This window comes from Rhopilema esculentum, chromosome 13 (genome assembly GCF_057945365.1).
Source record: "Rhopilema esculentum isolate cy_ngs chromosome 13, ASM5794536v1, whole genome shotgun sequence".
NCBI classification, from domain to species: Eukaryota; Metazoa; Cnidaria; class Scyphozoa; order Rhizostomeae; family Rhizostomatidae; genus Rhopilema; species Rhopilema esculentum.
This window is the reverse complement of record NC_142827.1, coordinates 9,542,442-9,559,851: the sequence shown is the minus strand read 5'-3', so window position 1 is coordinate 9,559,851 and position 17,410 is coordinate 9,542,442. Positions and strand designations below refer to the sequence as shown.

The 17,410-nt window shown below is 35.9% G+C and overlaps 1 protein-coding gene across 1 annotated transcript; it reads left to right on the top strand.

Annotated features, from left to right (window-relative positions):
• The first annotated feature begins 150 nt into the window (after positions 1-150).
• LOC135691989 (DNA-dependent ATPase/E3 ubiquitin-protein ligase HLTF) lies at positions 151-16,758 on the top strand. The gene is made up of 17 exons (XM_089112017.1): positions 151-743; positions 1,034-1,108; positions 1,862-2,131; positions 2,906-3,072; positions 3,925-3,984; positions 4,123-4,289; positions 4,972-5,084; positions 5,639-5,785; positions 6,705-6,837; positions 7,236-7,371; positions 8,173-8,352; positions 9,180-9,349; positions 9,807-9,954; positions 10,462-10,660; positions 11,628-11,921; positions 14,083-14,163; positions 14,843-16,758. Exons 1-17 carry the CDS (start codon positions 333-335, stop codon positions 14,996-14,998), a joined length of 2,907 nt encoding a protein of 968 aa, XP_088968143.1. The 5' UTR covers positions 151-332; the 3' UTR covers positions 14,999-16,758.
• The last annotated feature ends 652 nt before the right edge of the window (positions 16,759-17,410 follow it).

Here is a 17,410-nt window from a genome sequence, read left to right as displayed (position 1 = left end):
TTGAACATAAACTAAAAGGCTTCGCACGCAAAGGTATAAAAGTTTGCAAAATATAGATTGCAAATTGCAACAAAAAGCATCTGATATTAAATATAAAATTGCAATGATATAGAAACTCATTGTAAAATTGTGTCTTACTTTGAAACGAGACTGTGCATACACGAGGCAGCGCCTCTCTACATGAAGAATCTCAACACAACATCGACATCGCACCTTGTTTTCGCGCGCTTTTAATTATCATGTGAAGAGGTGATAAAAAACCATTTTGACTTGTAGATACCTTGAAAAGCCCTTGGATTTAATAGCTCTTAGATGTGTTAAAGAAAAATAAAATGTTTCCAGATGGAGTGAATGGTGTTTCCGAGGCACAAGGCCACATAACTGAGCTGGCTCATCATCAAACAACAACCGCCACTGGTGAAAACAGATTGCTGGACAATCCAGAAAATGGACTTGTGGTAACTACTACGGTGTTGATGATACAGCAAATTCAACATGTACATGCTTCTGCAGCTACTGTAACACATCCCTGCGATGCACATTCTAGTAATGCGCAACAAGGCAATGCCCGACAGACAGACGTTTGTCAACCTAAAACTAAACCGTTGCCACCAGAAAACGACATCGACGATGAAGTCTTTCATAATTTCTTTCAGTCTCCAAAATCGCAATGGAGAAAAGAATACGAAGCTTGCTCTCGGCAAGATGATATGTTGCAGAAACCTTCTGTCCCTCCACTTGTGGTATGTTTTGTGCCATGCTGGTCTTTTAGCAGATTTCTGATTCATTTATGGAAATATCCATCTTTTTTGTTGTGTCCTAAAGGTGTTTTCGCATATGATTTTATTAACTTACTGTTTTTGTTGCACAACCACATTGATATTTGTTTAATCTTTTCAACTGTACATAACTTATGTCACAATGATCAGGTTGAATTTAGTTGATGCAAAAAATCCATTGAAATCAACTACATTTATCCAAAAGGTTTGCCATTTATTGCTTTTTGTGAATATCAATTATATTTTTGTTTCAGCCAATGAATAGGATGGACCAGCTTTTCGAGGAAATGGTAGACTTTGACAAAAGTGAAGAAATAATGGAAACTAATGTATGTTGTCTTTTGTAAAAATATTCTATTTCGTGTACCTGTTTTAGTCTATAGGATCAAAATATTCTTGATTTTTATGGCATAAGTTAAAGTATTTCCTGTCCATTATTAATGTGTATTCAATGTGTATTAATGTGCAATCTTAAACCCTTTAGGACCTCTTACAATATCTGCGATATCTAAATTTTGCTCATGTTTGGGATGCTGTTTCTTTCTTGCTTCTTGTCATCAACATTTGCAAGGCATATTTTACAGTTATATATTTTCTGTTTGTTTCATTACCTTTTCGCTCTTGTTTGAGCTTCACACTTTGATTGTTCTTGTAATGATGTGCGAACATTGTATGTTGCATGGGAAATGAGATATTCACCAAAGCCCTTTTTAAATGGCTTACATCTAACCATTGATAACAGAGGATCCTTTCCAAAGAATCTTTCTCTTTGCTCATTTTATCAGAAACCAGGACCATGTCAGAATGAAAGAGAGGGATAATTTTCTGTTGCTTTTCTAAGGCCAAATTGATTAAATAAATATTTCAGCAAGATAACATTACACCTCTGACTCTGTAAGATATTATAATCTCTTTTGTATAGAAATATAATTATATATTTATGCATAAATATATAAAATATATGCTTATTGATTATAACCTCTGCATTTTTGGAATGTTATTGCTTTCATTGTTTTGTGATTTTTGCACAAGATAGAAGCCCTTTCCAAACCTGTATGGATATGTTTACTTTTCTGGTTTAGGCAATCACAACAGCTCTGCTGAAGCATCAGAGAATGGCTCTCAGTTGGATGACTAAGAGAGAGAACAATGAAAATATGGCACCATTTTGGTCAAGAACAGCCGGTGGGTACTTCAATCAAGCAACCTTGGTGTCACAGGCTGAAAAGCCATTGCCAATGAAGGGAGGCATTCTTGCTGATGATATGGGTCTTGGTAAGACCTTGGTTGCAATTTCTCTCATCCTTGGTAATCATATTGGAGGAAAGCCAATGTTTAAGAAATCTAGAAAGGTGAACTGAAGTATTAATTAATTACCAGATTGTTTTCTAAATGCAGAAATGAATTTAAAAGGCACAGAGTTAGAAAAATAAGGATGCAGTTGAGTCATTCCATGTGAGAGGGAGACAAAATTTTTTAAAATGTAACGCACTGCCTCAGAATTGTTTCATTTTTGGCACCCATGTTAGGGATCAGAAGAATGTAAAATCCGGAAAACTTCAGAGCTATATCTTAGTTAGTTCTAGTAGTGCATTCAATCTCGTATAATATGGTTGGTTTAAATTTTAAGGCTTTTATTTTCTTGTGATCCCTAACAAAGTTTTAAAAAATGAAACAGCCTCGAGACAAGGGTTTCCCTCATTGATATTGAATGACCCAGTTACTACATGCTATTGTTAAAGTACCCATTGCAATTCAAGCCTATACTCTAGTTGATTGATACTAATACTATATCATTATTCAAGATTGTATAGAACCACATTGTTCTTGTAGACATAAATATGTTTGATGGCTATACAGAAATCTTGATCAAAGTTGTTCAATGTTTGATGTTTGTATGTTACAGTGTAATGATTCTTTATTTGCATTCAAAATCTAGTAGGTTTGGCAATCATGAGCAGTTTTTGTTGGATTTATGTTAGGAATAAATGAAAAAAATTTTACTAAATGAAAAGATGTTTGCCAAACTTGTCAAAATTGGCTGAATAAGACGTTTGTGTAACTTTGTATTTTTCTTGTCTGAAGGATAAAAGAAATAATTGTACCTTGTATTTTTATTCTTGTAGCGACCAAATGCACCTGATGCAGACAGAAAGAGTTACTCTGTGGAAGGTGACCCTGTCATGCAAGCAAGGAGAAGCAATGGCCAGGCTGTTGATGACGATGCTGATGAAGTGAAAGTTGTTAAATTTAAGAGGAAGAAGGAAGGTTTTTTTAAGCCACAAAAAGTAACGTATGTCAATTTAAATAATAGCTTTCCTTTTAGAAATTATTTCTATCTGTCAATTTCCCTTAGCTAGAAATATTATCTTTAAAACACTGAAATATTGCAGGCTTTCTTCCCAGTATTGGAGGGGTAAGATATCGAATAACATGGAAAAGGTAAATAATATTTTGTTTCAAGGAGTCCCAACTCAGTATCGATTAATTGATGTCATTATTTGACTCTGATGAATTACCTGTTAGAATCCAAAATCTGTTAATGTTTAGACTGTATCATTTGTAGCTTCTCAATTCGCAGGCACTTTTAAATGGCTTTCCCTTTCCCTAAGGTGGCCTTATGAGCTGTTCTTCTTCTCCTCAAGGGGCCTTATGTGTCATGAAACCTAGATGTTGCCAACAAAATTACCCATCTCTATTAAAATAACAAATTCCTTTGTGTGAGAATACTTGGAAGCACTCTTTCCAACCAAGCTGTGTACATAACTGTGCCTAATAATATGGTGAAATTTGATGGGGCTCTTTTCGTATGAAAGACTGTTTACAATATTTGAAGTCATATTGGATTGAAATATTTTCTATGGCATTGTTATCATTTTATTTTTCTGGCTCTTGATATGATCCTTGTTTATTCGCAAGGACTAATGACAAATTTCTTCACCTTTCACTTTAAGGCTTCATTGTATGTAATTTCCTGTCCTTGGTTGTTCTCTGCAGTGTTAATCTGCATTTGTATTTTTACTCTTTAGGACAGATCTCCCCCCCCCCCCAAAAATAGTCACCCCGTTTGTGCTAAGAGACTGCAGATTACTAATTTTCTTTTAAATTTAATATATATATAAATATAAATATATTTATTATTTAGGCACAAGGATGTAAAGCAACCGGGATTCAAATTCAGGCAGATTTTTCTAAAAGAGATAAAGTGAGTGTCTTGAAAGCTCAAATGTCAAACCAGTTAGTTTAACTGTTTCGTTTAATCTTAGGCATTTCTTACAAGCATATTGTTTATTTCAGCTGATTTCTAAATTATAATATGTTAACATTTTGAATAATTCCCAAGGAAAAATGAAAAGGCTTTGTCAAAGATGAAGAAGAAAAGCAAAAAGGGAAAAGTGAAAGATGAACCCAAACAGTTAAAGACAGAGGAAGACTGTTTGCTTTTTTCAGACAGCGATGAAGAAATGGAGAAGCACTGCATCAGCAAAGAGATTGCAAACATTGTAGACAGTGGGTTGCTTTTACTGTTACTCTATCCACTATTTCTGCCAGCCTTTATATGCACCAATTTAAAAAAACATAAAAGAGGATAAGCGTCAATGCAAATTCTGCCTTTTTTAAAAAAAGGAATTAAATGGTCTTGGAAAATTTAGAAATTAGGAATGTACTCTAATATATTTTACAAATTTTTCACATTTATCTGAGATGCTTCTCGATCATTTTTAACAATAATCCAAAATACATTTATGTAGATTTGCATTCTTGGTTTGTCAAAATCTATTGCTTTACATGGATTCAATGGATATTGCATCAATACCATTGTTATTTAAATGTATCAAAAGCCTTAATAAAAATATCAAAATTTCACTTAAAAATTGCTTGTTCTAGGTTATTTTGTTCTTAACCTTTCTTATTTTTAAGATTTGCATCAATGGTTTTAACAAGAATAGCTAATCTTAATAGTTTAAATAATTTGTCACATAACCTAAAACAGAAGCTTCTAGTTTAATTCTTGACTTAATTTGTTTTTTTTTAAACTGAAAGCTCTGTTCAAAGACATTTGAGTTATAATTTGTATGTAATCCATTGATTGTTATTCTATTTGTGAAAGGTATATCAATTCATTGTTTGCTTTTCTAGGCCTAAATCTTTTATTTGTTTATTTTTTGCATGCTTGTTTTCGTTTCTCTAGGCCCAAGCCTCAAGGACTGCAGCAGACGAAAATCATTGTCACAGAGAAACAAATCAAGCGAGGGGACCTCTACTCTGATAATTTGCCCCATGTCTGTTATTTCAAACTGGACAGTGAGTCTTTGTAACTGTTATAGTGATCTTGATATAGTGATTATAATGATAGTGATATAGTGATTATAGTGATCGATAGTGGTGCTTGAAATTGAGGAAAGCCATTCAGTTGAAGTAAGATAGGTAAATTTGGAACACCATATTTTGTAGTTTAACTGGGCATTAACAAGATGTCTTAGTTTCGAAGGCAAAGAAATTAAACTTTATGAGACTGCAAACTAAAAATGATTTTTGCAAAAGAGTTGAGTTACATGTCATAGAGAAATTTCTAGTTCAGTTTTCTATCAATGATGCTTTTCCTTTGACGTTTTGCTAAACTTCACAATAACTTTTAAAGATCAAGATAGCTGGATGGCTTCTGGTTGGTATCTGAGTATCTTCAGAGATACTCAAAAGCGTAGCTGCAAGAAAGCCCTACTAGAAACCTGAAATGTTTTCATAACAGGATTGTCCATGTTAATTGTAATTTATTGACCCTGGTGTGTTTCAAGTTTCTGCTATCACTTTTTTCTGTACCTCAAAGGATAATTTTTTCATATTCTCTATCGCAATAGACACAGTTCCAGCAGCACGTGGACCCTGAATTGGATTTGCAGTTGTATCTTTATTATGGAGGTGACAGAGTTAAAGATGTTGAATTTTTGCAGCGGCAAGACATTATCCTCACAACCTACAATACACTTGCCTATGATTTTAGACAGGTATTCCTTAATTATGTTCATTAGAAAATTTTTGGTTTGAAGTATGCATAATGTGTAAGTAAATTTGATGTTTCTGCATTTATGTTTAGAATTTGCGTTGAACAGATCTAAATTAAAAGAGATTAAGAGAAAAATTTGGCATGCAAAAATTTGTTGTGATGGTAATTAAGATAGAAAGTTCCGCACATGAATAGAAAGTTCCATTAAACTTTTCGTTCTTGGCTTTTGTTCAACGTTTTATACACTTAGTATGATTACGTTGTTTTCTTTACTATGAAATGTTTTATTTTTTCAGTTATTTATTTATTTTAATCATATATTTATGCATGGTAAAACTCTTCAATAAATAAATTCAGCTTTTAATAAAAAACAACCAAATGTAATGTATAAATAATCAAAATAAGAAATATATCCAAAACATGAAATGCTTGCACAAGTTTCCGACCTTTCAAAGGGTCGTGTTTAGTAAAGAAATATTGCCAGTCCTTTTTGTTGCCAATACATTTGTTGTTGTTGTTCAAAGTGATTGAGATTAGGGGCCTCACTATAGAGATTCCATTCCAATTTTTAGCCGAGTACTTGAAACCCTTTCGCATATGCTGAAATTTATAGGATTTGTAGATGGCTACAGTTGCATACTGTGACAGCGCGAAAAGCATAAGGAATTCATCCCAATGAATCTCAGGGCTAAGTATGATTAGGGCCTCAAAGTTCTGACAAATCATTTATGTCGATAGTTCGCATTATAATTTTCATTCCTATTAAGACGTTGAAGAGTCCGTAGTTTTGTTTCTGACAAACCTACAAAAACCATGTCGATTAATACTAAATGGCAAGTCTTTTTGCTCTTTATGTCAATTTGAAATGAGCCTCTTCCAGGTCTGTAGGTTTGCTGAGCTTGCTTTCATATACTTTTCAGAATAATTCTCCTTTGCACACAATCACCTGGCTGAGGATCATTTTAGACGAAGGTCACGTCATACGAAATGCCCGTTCTTCACAAAGTGCTGCTACGGTGGCGCTGCCTGCAAAGAGGAGATGGGTGTTAACGGGTTGGTAGCGCATCCTTCATCAATTTCCATATTTGAAACTCTCTTATCCTGAAGAGATCTGTACATGTTTTAAGGAATTTAAACAATCTAAAATTTAAAATTTCTCTATATCGTTTGCTGTCAACCCGTCTTACTTCCACTATAGAAGTCTTGCTATATCAGTCTCTTTTTCTTGCTTATATTTTGTTTTTTGTTAACTAACAATATCCCGCATTTGTTTAAGTCAAGCACAGATTGATATGCTGTTTTGAAGCGTAAATGCCTTTTTGCACGAAGACTTGAACGTTGTACTCAGCAATTTTTCCTTCTTTTTATTTCATTTTCTTAAGACCCGAAGCTTTTAAGCAAATGGTCGCAACGTCAGTTTTATTTTCTAAATTTCTGACGTTAATGCCTAGGCACGCCGATCCAAAACAGAATGGCAGATTTGTGGACTATTTTAAAGTTCTTGCGATTCGAGCCTTTCACGGACAAAACATGGTGGACAGACATTTTGCTGTTACCGATGCGAAACAGAAACCCAGATACTTATAAGTGAGTACAATTTAAAGCAGCTCTGTGAATAGAATCCTCTTTTTAGTTGGTAATTTTTTGGAGAGGCCGCGGGCCTTTAGCGATAAAGCATTTAAATGTTTAGAAGCTCTGGGAAGGAAAGGCGAGTTGGAGGGACAGAGCTAAGGGGCAGGGCAGAGTTTATGCGACTTTGGAACTTAGACTTGGAAAGGGTGGGCACAAAATGATTTTTCGCTGTTTCGGATATTTCTCACGGGATCAAGGATAATTTTTCGTGTTCCCTTGGAGCAATTTTAGTATTTTTAAAAAATGGATAATTAGAAACAACACAAAGCTAACGAGAAAAATGGAGAGACTTTCGAAGGATAGAGTAGTAGATCCTGAAATTAGCAGGTGCTTGCCTGTTGTACTGTCTTTTGTAGCATAGGCCAGCAATTAATTGATCTTTTAGGCTCGCAGAATGTTTCAGTGGTAAAAAATGTCAGTACAAATCGGTATCGAAATTGCTTTTCAGTGTTATTTTTTTACGGATGTTAGACTTTTTATCTCATATGTATGGTGTTTATTTTTTAGTGTAGATTTTTTAACATTGTAATTGAATTAGTTTAGAAAGATATCTGTTCGTCTTTTAAATGTCAAGAGAATTTCATGGCAACCATTTGCAAAAGTTTCCTGCCTACCATTTTGGATCCAAATTGCAATTCAATCAAATTTTCGTCCTCAAGTGCAATGCTTCTTGTTGATTTTATTAATTTGGTATTAACTGATTTCTGTTGATTTAAGTTTTGAAATCAAGTTTCGTTTCATTTCTCACTCATTTAGCCGGATAAGCAAACTCATGAAACACATGACCATAAGACGCATGAAGACTGACTTGATTGATGGCAAACCCATCGTAGACCTGCCTGCCAAACGAGTTATAATTCAGGAAATCACTCTGGAAGGAGAGCAGAAACGAAAGTACGACATGATGCAGAACCAAGGGAAACTAACACTGTCCAGGTAAGGAAAGAAGGCCCGTAACCTCTTTTTGAGGGTCTAGCTTCAGTGAAAATTTAATTTGCTTGATACAGGCTCTTGTACGAGGATGGCTCAGTTGTTAGAGGCGCTGACTACAGACCCAAGGGTCCGTGGTTCGAGTCCCTGGCATAACCAAACTTTCACACAGAGTGGGGAGAGTCGCCAGCTCTCTGTAATTCCAGGCGTAGGAATCACTAGGTGTCGTCACATCGAGAGGAAGGAGCAGGACACTGCTTGATAAGCATAAGCTTCTCAGTGTCCTAAAAACTACCTTCGGATGCTAGGTAGAAGCAAATCCAAATACAGGCTCTGTGTAAAACTGGAGGCCTAATTCTTATTTGCTCAGCATAGAGATCTGAGGCTACATAATAGACGCTAAAGATAGATGGCGAATAAATTGGGTAACCTAATTAACCAGTAGTTGCTTGAGGGCTCTGGATGTTACCTTGTTGAAAGATTTAGAGAAAAACTAAAACTAAGGACGTCATTGGAACCGTAGGGCACTGAGGGTCTCTCTTGTTTTTGAAATTGTCCATTTTCTAAGTGCCCCTTCGTCCGTGGTATAGTGCCTTGTCTTACCTGTGCAACGCCAAATATGAAATGTATTTGACATACCTGCTTAGAGATGGTGAGTTAGTACGTAATGCAGCGTGATCGTTGAGGATAAGACGAAGTTTGCATTTTGAAAAGTCAAATGGTTATAGATATTCAAATTGAAATATTTAAAAAAAGCAAGCTCACGTAACATGATAGGTGTATTTCTTCACAAGCAGCACTTCCTGATAATCGATACAAGCTTTTAATTTCAGGTTTCTAAGAAGAGGAATAAAATGTGTTCTGAGAAACTACGCTCATATCTTGGTGATCATTATGCGACTTAGACAATTATGCTGTCACCCTTGGCTTTGCAAAGATGTCGTAAGGGAGATGGAGCATGCAGTCAATGTGCGTGCGCAGCTGGAAGAATGGCAACAGCAAGGTACCTCACTCGCATTTAGGTTTTTGTACACGATATGTAGTTTCATCGTCTGCTTAGAGCTCTAAGAGAACTGACTCAAAAAAGCCAAGTATTCTTGGTAACTGCTATTTTTCTAATGAAATTTCGTTCAATGTTCCAAATACCAATCAAAATTTTTTGCCAAAATCCCTTAAAAAAAATTAAAGTATGCCCCAGTAAGCATTTGAAACTATTACTTATGCTGAGGTACAAGCTATACTTAATAATTTCTTAAGATAACCAAAAAGTTGTATCATCAACGATTATCCATAGTAATTTGCTGCGATGCAACACGTTTTTGGCCTAAAGTTTTTGCTGCTGATAGTAGTTTCCCAAGATTTTACAGCAGCTAACAAAGAAAGAAGTTTCGTGAAACTTTTGTTTACGATGACATAAAAGCATATTCAGAGACAAAATTTTCCCACAAACCTCGTTTCAGATAACGCAAATATCGAGGACGAAGCTGATGGTGATAAAGAGGAAAACGAGGGCCAACTAATCGAGCAATTGTTGCAGGTGCTGGAAGCAGGTGACAGCGAGGAGTGTGCAATTTGCCTGGACAACCTTAATAATGCAGTTATTACCAGGCAAGTAGGCCTATCTGACCATTAGGCCTATCTGGTCGTTAGGCCTATGCTTATTTGTAAACCAAAGCTGGGCTAACATTGTATCAGATGACTCCCTTTAGCTAATGTATTTTAATGTACTCAATTCAGCTTGACTGCATGTTGAGTCAAGAAGCATATCCTTCGACTGTAACATAAACCTACCAAATTTTGCAACAAAAAAGATCTTCCTAAATATATCCCAATAAGTAACAGAGGCATAATATTACATGTGATGATAGATTTTGAATTGAGATGTAAACAGGAAAATATCTGGTTCTTTGCAAAATAAAATTTTTTTGACTCCTTTTTAGAAATTTTTACAAAAGCAAATTTTTACAAAAGTAAATTTTTACAAAAGCAAATTTTTACAAAAGTAAATTTTTACAAAAGCAAATTTTTACAAAAACATGTGATTGTACCTATTTACCCCTAAAACTGAGCTTGTATCATTCTATTTTTCATTTTTGGAAATATCTCGTTTGCTAGATGTGCCCATGTGTTTTGCTTTGTTTGCATTGTCGAAGTTATCAACACACAACTTGAATCACTGTGCCCACTGTGTCGGGGAGCTATTTCTGAAGAGCAGTTGATCAAGGTACCAGAAAAAAAGCAACCAGAAAGCATAGCAATACCGGACGACGATGACAACGAAGATGACAACCAGCACTTGGAATCGAGTGCCAAGGTGAGCAGGCTATCTTCTTAGACTCCTTCGATATCTTTTAACGCAATGTTATCAATTTCAGTTCAGTTTTTTATGTTTAAAAATTTTACTACATACAATGGCTCACTATGACTACATTACAACTAATTTCTACAATGACTAAAAATTAAAAAAAAATGGTTGTAATAAAAGACAATAAATAACAGTTACGTAAGGTTTTGGTTGAAGGGGAATTTTCTCAAGAGGAGCTCTCTCAGTAGATGCACTAATCGAGAAGAGTGGAGAGTTTAAAACATAATGTGTTCTGAAATATTTTTTAGGATAAGAGACAAGACAGAACAAATGTTGATAAAAACAACGTAATAATATGGTAATCTAAGTAGCTCTTGAAAATAGGTCCTAATGTTACATGATAGCATTTAGTTTCCATATTATGATTTTTATTTCGAATGACGAACAAATTTCGAATGAAGTACAAAAAGATACTTATTGGTGGGGAAAATAGACTTACTTCTTCTACTTTGTGCAACTTTCTTCATTATGTCTTTTCTCGATTTTTCTGTCTCACCTTCACGTTGTAAGAAATTGTAAAAATACCTGCCATTTTCGAAAAATATTATTAAAATAAATCAAGCTTGTCAAAGAATTGTAAATTTATCTTTTTTGGGAACGAAACATTACACGAGAACGAGAACTGTATTGTGAATTTTTCAGAAGAGGAAAAGCCATGTAAAGGATTCTAAAAGTGATGTTGACTGAATTTTTAATTTGGTACATGGCTCTTGTCCTTTCCCGTGATATAAAAATCTATAGATGATAAATATGTCGCAGTTCCACCTTTTCACGGCTGCAAATTTAACCTGCATCGGTCTAAACAGAGCTGTACACACCTTGGTGTGTAAGGGAAGACAGTTTTAATTTGTAGTTTTGTATTTCACGCTTAATGCCATCGTCATTCATTCGACCATCGGTCCATTCTTGTTTCCAGGTTGATGCATTAATGACGTCATTGGTTGAGATTCGAGCCGAGGACCCTTCTGTCAAGAGCATCATAGTTTCCCAATTCACTTCATTTCTAAACCTGATACAGATACAGCTGCGCAGGCGCAGATTTCGCTACACCAGACTCGATGGTTCAATGAATCAAAGGAGCCGCGCTGAGGCGATTGATACATTCAACGACCTCTCAGATGAATCACCGACCATCATGCTTCTGTCCATGAACGCTGGTGGCGTGGGCCTGACACTGACTGCTGCTAGTAGAGTTTTTTTGATGGATCCTGTAAGCCTATTTTTGTCCTGTTTGCTTCGTCACTTTCTAATCTTATCTTAGGCCCGAGTTACACGACGTCGGATTGGGTTCACTTCGGATTGCTTTTCACTTCGGATAGGGGTTTCAGTTACACGACGCTGAGGCAATCCGAAGTACTTCGGTGGGCGTAACCGGAGTGAAAGTCACTCCGCTCTGGTGGTGAAACGAAAATCAATCCGAAGTACTTCGCTTCGCATTCCTTCTCGTGTAAACACTGAATCCGAAGTGATTTTCACTCCGAAACCTCGTTGCAGATCACGTTGCCTCTGTTATGTGCAAAATGTGCGCGCTTTTTGAAGAAGGAAATACCCAGCATAAACATGGCTGACATCAAATTGTTAATCAAAATTTTTCTTGGCATGCTTATGGGTTTTACCACTTTATTGCAGCAGAAAAGCATGTTGTTTGAGTTCATTACTCACAACTATCTGGCGCGAAGAAAATTATTAATGAAACAAATAGCTGCTTGTAGCTATTGCATCAGGAAAAGAAGAAAAAACAAGGCCCAGCGTCGCTTCTGGCTTAAGCCCGGTCGCTGCAGCGGCTGGTGGTCAAACCTAAAGAACGGGCTTATAGAAGATGATGAAGAGTGGCGACTTAACTTTCGTATGTCCAGAAATAGTTTTAATTTGTTGTGTTATGAACTGCGTCCATACATTGAAACATAGCAATCTGACATCGTGTATCAGCAAAGCGGAGCAAAACTCAATCCGAAGTCGTGTAATCACTTGGAAAAGCGAAGTGCTTCGGATTGGGGTGGGCAATCCGAAGCGAAAACCAATCCGACTTCGTGTAACTCAGGCCTTAGCATTTTGTGCTGAAAAGCTTAAAAGGAGTTAAAGTATGCATGTGGATACATTAGATACGAGGTTACCTTTCATAACATTTTGGCCATCAACAAAACAGGCCCTGTACGGTTACGTTGAATTCTTCAATATTCACAGTTTTGGAAACATTGTTTTTGTCTTCTATTTTTGGTTTATTTTTGTTATTTCAAGGAATTTTATTTTGTATATTATGGTTATGGCATTTTCTACGCCATTTAAAGACATCTCTTCTGTTATTGAGTCGCCTCGGTTAGCTTTAGCTCACCGTATCACTGTAATACCACATTCCTCTCCCTATCTGTCTTTTTCGTTTTCAAAAGAAAGGGTAACGTAGGACAAAATATTTTATTACTGAAAAAACATCTGGCTCTAGAAATGAAAATATTATTGCGGATTATTTGAAAATAGCGATACGTTCAGTGCCAGGACCTTTAGATATTTATCTTGGTCACTAAGTTTGGAACCAAGCTACACTGATTCCTAAAGACACATCCTCCACTTTCTTGATTCCTAGTTTCATCCCCCACTTGGTAGAGAAAACTTTTGGAAATATTCAGGTGTAGAAATTAGCAGTTATTGTCCAAAGTTTTAAATTACAAGATACTATAAGTATAAGTTTTTTTAAAAAATCGTTTAAAACACCGTTTGTTTACTAAGTCGTAGTAATTGGAGAGAAGGATAATTCCTAGGATGACTACCGTTGACATAACCATTTGTAAATATGTAAGGAAGGTCACTCATCGTTTTCACAGCTAAATTGAGTAATTTATATTTATTGAGGACGAAACATTGGGATCGGGGCAACACCAGTCTCCTTTTAACCTTTCTGTGATTTTGCCCCACCATTAAAACTTATTATATAATGTCTACCCTGATACCATAGGTAGATGAACGGGTGGTTTAATCAAAGAACATTTATATCAAGGATTGTATTTATACTGTCACTCAAAATTTCCCTCAATATGGATGGGGAACGTTTCTTCGTCTCAAGCAGAATTTTTTTATCTTTTTCCGAAAAAAGTCTTCACCCTTCTTGTAGTCTTTGAATTAATTTCAATAACATATATTTAGCTTTTATTACATTACTGCATCCCCGATTTGAAGGAGAATTAAGGTTTTGTCTTCGACCCAAAGGAAAAATATTGTCATTGATTGAAAATTTTAGGTTTTATTCCAAAGCAATTTCAAAGCTTCTCCAACAGCTAACTGAATTGTCACTTCCTTGAACCTACACCTTTTCTATCAACCTTAGTTTTTTGCCAATATTTTGTCTTCCCAGCATTTGAATTTCTTGTTTGTTACAGGCCTGGAACCCAGCAATAGAAGAACAGTGTTTTAACAGATGTCATCGGCTCGGCCAAACGAAAGATGTTACAATAATTAAGGTATTTTGAAAAACTAGTTTTACCTCTCTGATGTTCAGCTTTCTCTGTTTCCACAATATTTTCTGCACCTTATTTTGAATCTGCATGTCACCGGTTCACAGTTAATTTATCTTTTCCCATGGCTCATTCACAGGAATGCTGTGAAATTGCATCACGAAAAACTCTCCTCCCACTTACTGCACTCCTCCACTCAACCTAGTATTTTTGAGTTTGTGAATATTTCGTCGTTTTTTGTCCATTCGCTACGAAGGCCACGTGTAAGATGAAGCATTCTATTGTAACTCATAATTGCCTTCACTTAATTGCAATTATCACGGTTTACTGACAAATTTTCTTCCATCAAAATGAGATTTGAATTATTTATCACGCCTCGTCATTTGGTTGATTCATTTAAGATCAACGAAGTGCCGAATATCTTCCTTTAAGGGAAAATTTGTATTTGCCAGAATATTCAACAGCAAAAAATAATATCATAGGATTGTAGTCAAAGTTTTGTTTATTTGGTGCATTTTATTGCTACTTATTACTACTACTGAATCATTTTATTGGCACACATGATGCATTACATTGGCACATGTGACGCATGTCATTGATTCATGTGGTGCACATTCATCAGTTTTCATTTCAAGAAATATTAAATAACATTTGCATGATAAAATGTGATTTCTGTTTATTATAGTACGTCGTTAAAGATTCAATTGAAGAAAGGATGCTGGATCTGCAAGATCAAAAACGTGAGCTCATGGACACAGCTTTTGGTTCTTCAAATCAAACCGAGGAGCAACGAATGCGAGGTCGTATACAAGAGCTGCGGAATCTAATCGGGTTGTTTTGATTGAGAGCAAATAGCAAAATTTCAGAAATGTATATATGTTAGTAGCATAAATATTTTGAATTTAAATTGAAGAAATGGGTAATTATCATTCGGATTTTCTGACAATAATTTTATAAAATTTTGTATAGTATAAAAATGCAAATGGTGACCGAGAGGCTATGTTCAACATCAGTAACCATGGAGGTCATTATGTTTATGATTTTGTTTAGCATCATCCACCCCAAGGTTTCACACGAGAGCCGAGTAACAACGCTAGAAACCGAAAGCTGCAGTCTAAAATCAAAGGCCAGGTTGATAACCCCCCCCCCCCTCCTCCTCATCAATCCTTAACATTTGCCTATAGAGTGGAATTCAATACCGTATATAGTGTTTGGGACAGAGGGCTATTTGTTTTTGTCCGCCAAAAGTTCCCGTTTTCATTTCTTCATTATATTTTAAGGAGGGTTGCCTTTCAGCAAAGGCTGTTTTTCAAGGAGCCCTCTGGTAAAAACATACAGAGATTTGTAGACCCTCTTTCATGAGAAGTTATTGCAGCTTGGTTTCGTTAAATTAGATGGAAATATTTAGGACTTTATGGGCGTCTCCTCTTTAGCTTTCCCCTTCTGTGTTGTTATGATAGGTATTTAATGATTTCACCCCGCTGTTCTGCCCCCTTTCTGTACTGTCTGTGTTTTTAACCATCGAGTATGATGCTCCTAACGTTGTAAATAGAGTATGTTCGTTCTAACTCACCGCTGATCAATCAGAACATTCAAAGATTTTATTCAAACTACGCGTTATGTTATTATATGTATATAAAGATTTTTGTGACTGTGTAGCATTACAGAAATTTGATAAAGTTTTAGTTACTTCCATGACGAAGTTATAACAAAATCTCTGATATCTTGAAATACATTGAAGCAATAAGCAGTTTTGTTCGGTTTGCAAAATTGCCCAGTTTCTTTATGCTGTCTTCATCTTTTCTGCATCATTTTTAGGGGTAGACCGAGAGTACGATGGGCTTGTTTGAAGAGTGCTATATTTCAAGAAGTTAACTTTGTGAATTAATCAACGTGAATTGAAAGAATTTGAGTTTTTGAAAACCTAGTAAATTCCACATTCGCGTTAATACGCGCTCTCGTGAGTTTCACCCGTATTGATTAGGTATACAGCAGACCCCCGTCCAGTAGCTGGTCAGTATTAACCTCCTCCGTTGGCTTTTTTGGAGGTGTCAAATAAAAAGCAGGGGGATCTTTGGGGTGTCGTAGCACCCCTAGATATCATGCAGCATCTCTACCTCAACTGTTGCTACTCAAACAATTATTTTGTTGTGATCTATAATAGGAAAGGGTCAGTTCCATACAATGTCCAAAGTGTGCTACTCAAAACAGCGTGTTTATGTATGGCAGGGTTAAGAAACCACCATCATAGCTAATCAAACTACAATTAAAAGCGCACAAGTTTCCTACAAAACACCACAACAGAGCTCTGCACCTATGTCTCTCGGTGATGGTACATATTTCTTTAGGTGGGATCAAATTATTTCGTTTGAGATCGGTTTTAAATCCTGCTTTCTTTCTCGAAAAAAAACAAGTTGTGTTTTGCTTGGTATGCAGATTCAGATTGTAGACCGTCTCCCAGTTACATTCCCAGTTGCTGCGAACAACAGGTTGGAAAACTTTTCTCAAATAATCCGCAGTAATTGGTTTACATGTGAAGCCAGACCCTAATTTCTGATTTTCACGGAGAATTGCTGTTGTTAGTCAACATAACATTCAAGGGACTAATTTGCTTGACCACATGACACTGATATTGACCTGTGCGATCTAGATTTTAAGAACACATTTTATTCTGCCGTCTCTCTTTCCTTTTAAAAATATTTTAAGCCTACATAAAATCTCAAAGCATTTTTAAGCGATGACAAGAACAAATTCCCTTAGGAGTTATAAAAGACTACGCGGGCTGCCCAAATGGCAAATTAGCCTTGGAAAGACAAGGATTGATGTCGAAATTAACCACCACGACCATTGTGCCTCCGCAGCGGTCGCGTGACGGAAATTGTAAGTAAGGTTCCTACGAAATGAAGTAACAAATTCAGTCGCACTCCTACGCGAGGTATACTCGCAATCCTGTGACAGTGAGAGTCGCTGGGAGCCTCAAGCATTTTGAGAAATCTATTTTATTTCTTAAAATTTTGCACTTCTCGAGGCTAAAGCCCCCCTGCTTCCTAGTGCCTGAATATGATGTGATTTTTCCTTTCCTTAATTTTTACATTGGCTATGTTAATTAAAGGAAATAAAACAAAACTATGATTACAATGAAACTATAATTGAAGGCGAAAATACTCCTGAGATCTTTATCAATTTCTTCAAGAATTAACTTCTGAGATTCAATATACAGTCAAGGTGTCTAGTTTACATGCTGTTCACTGTT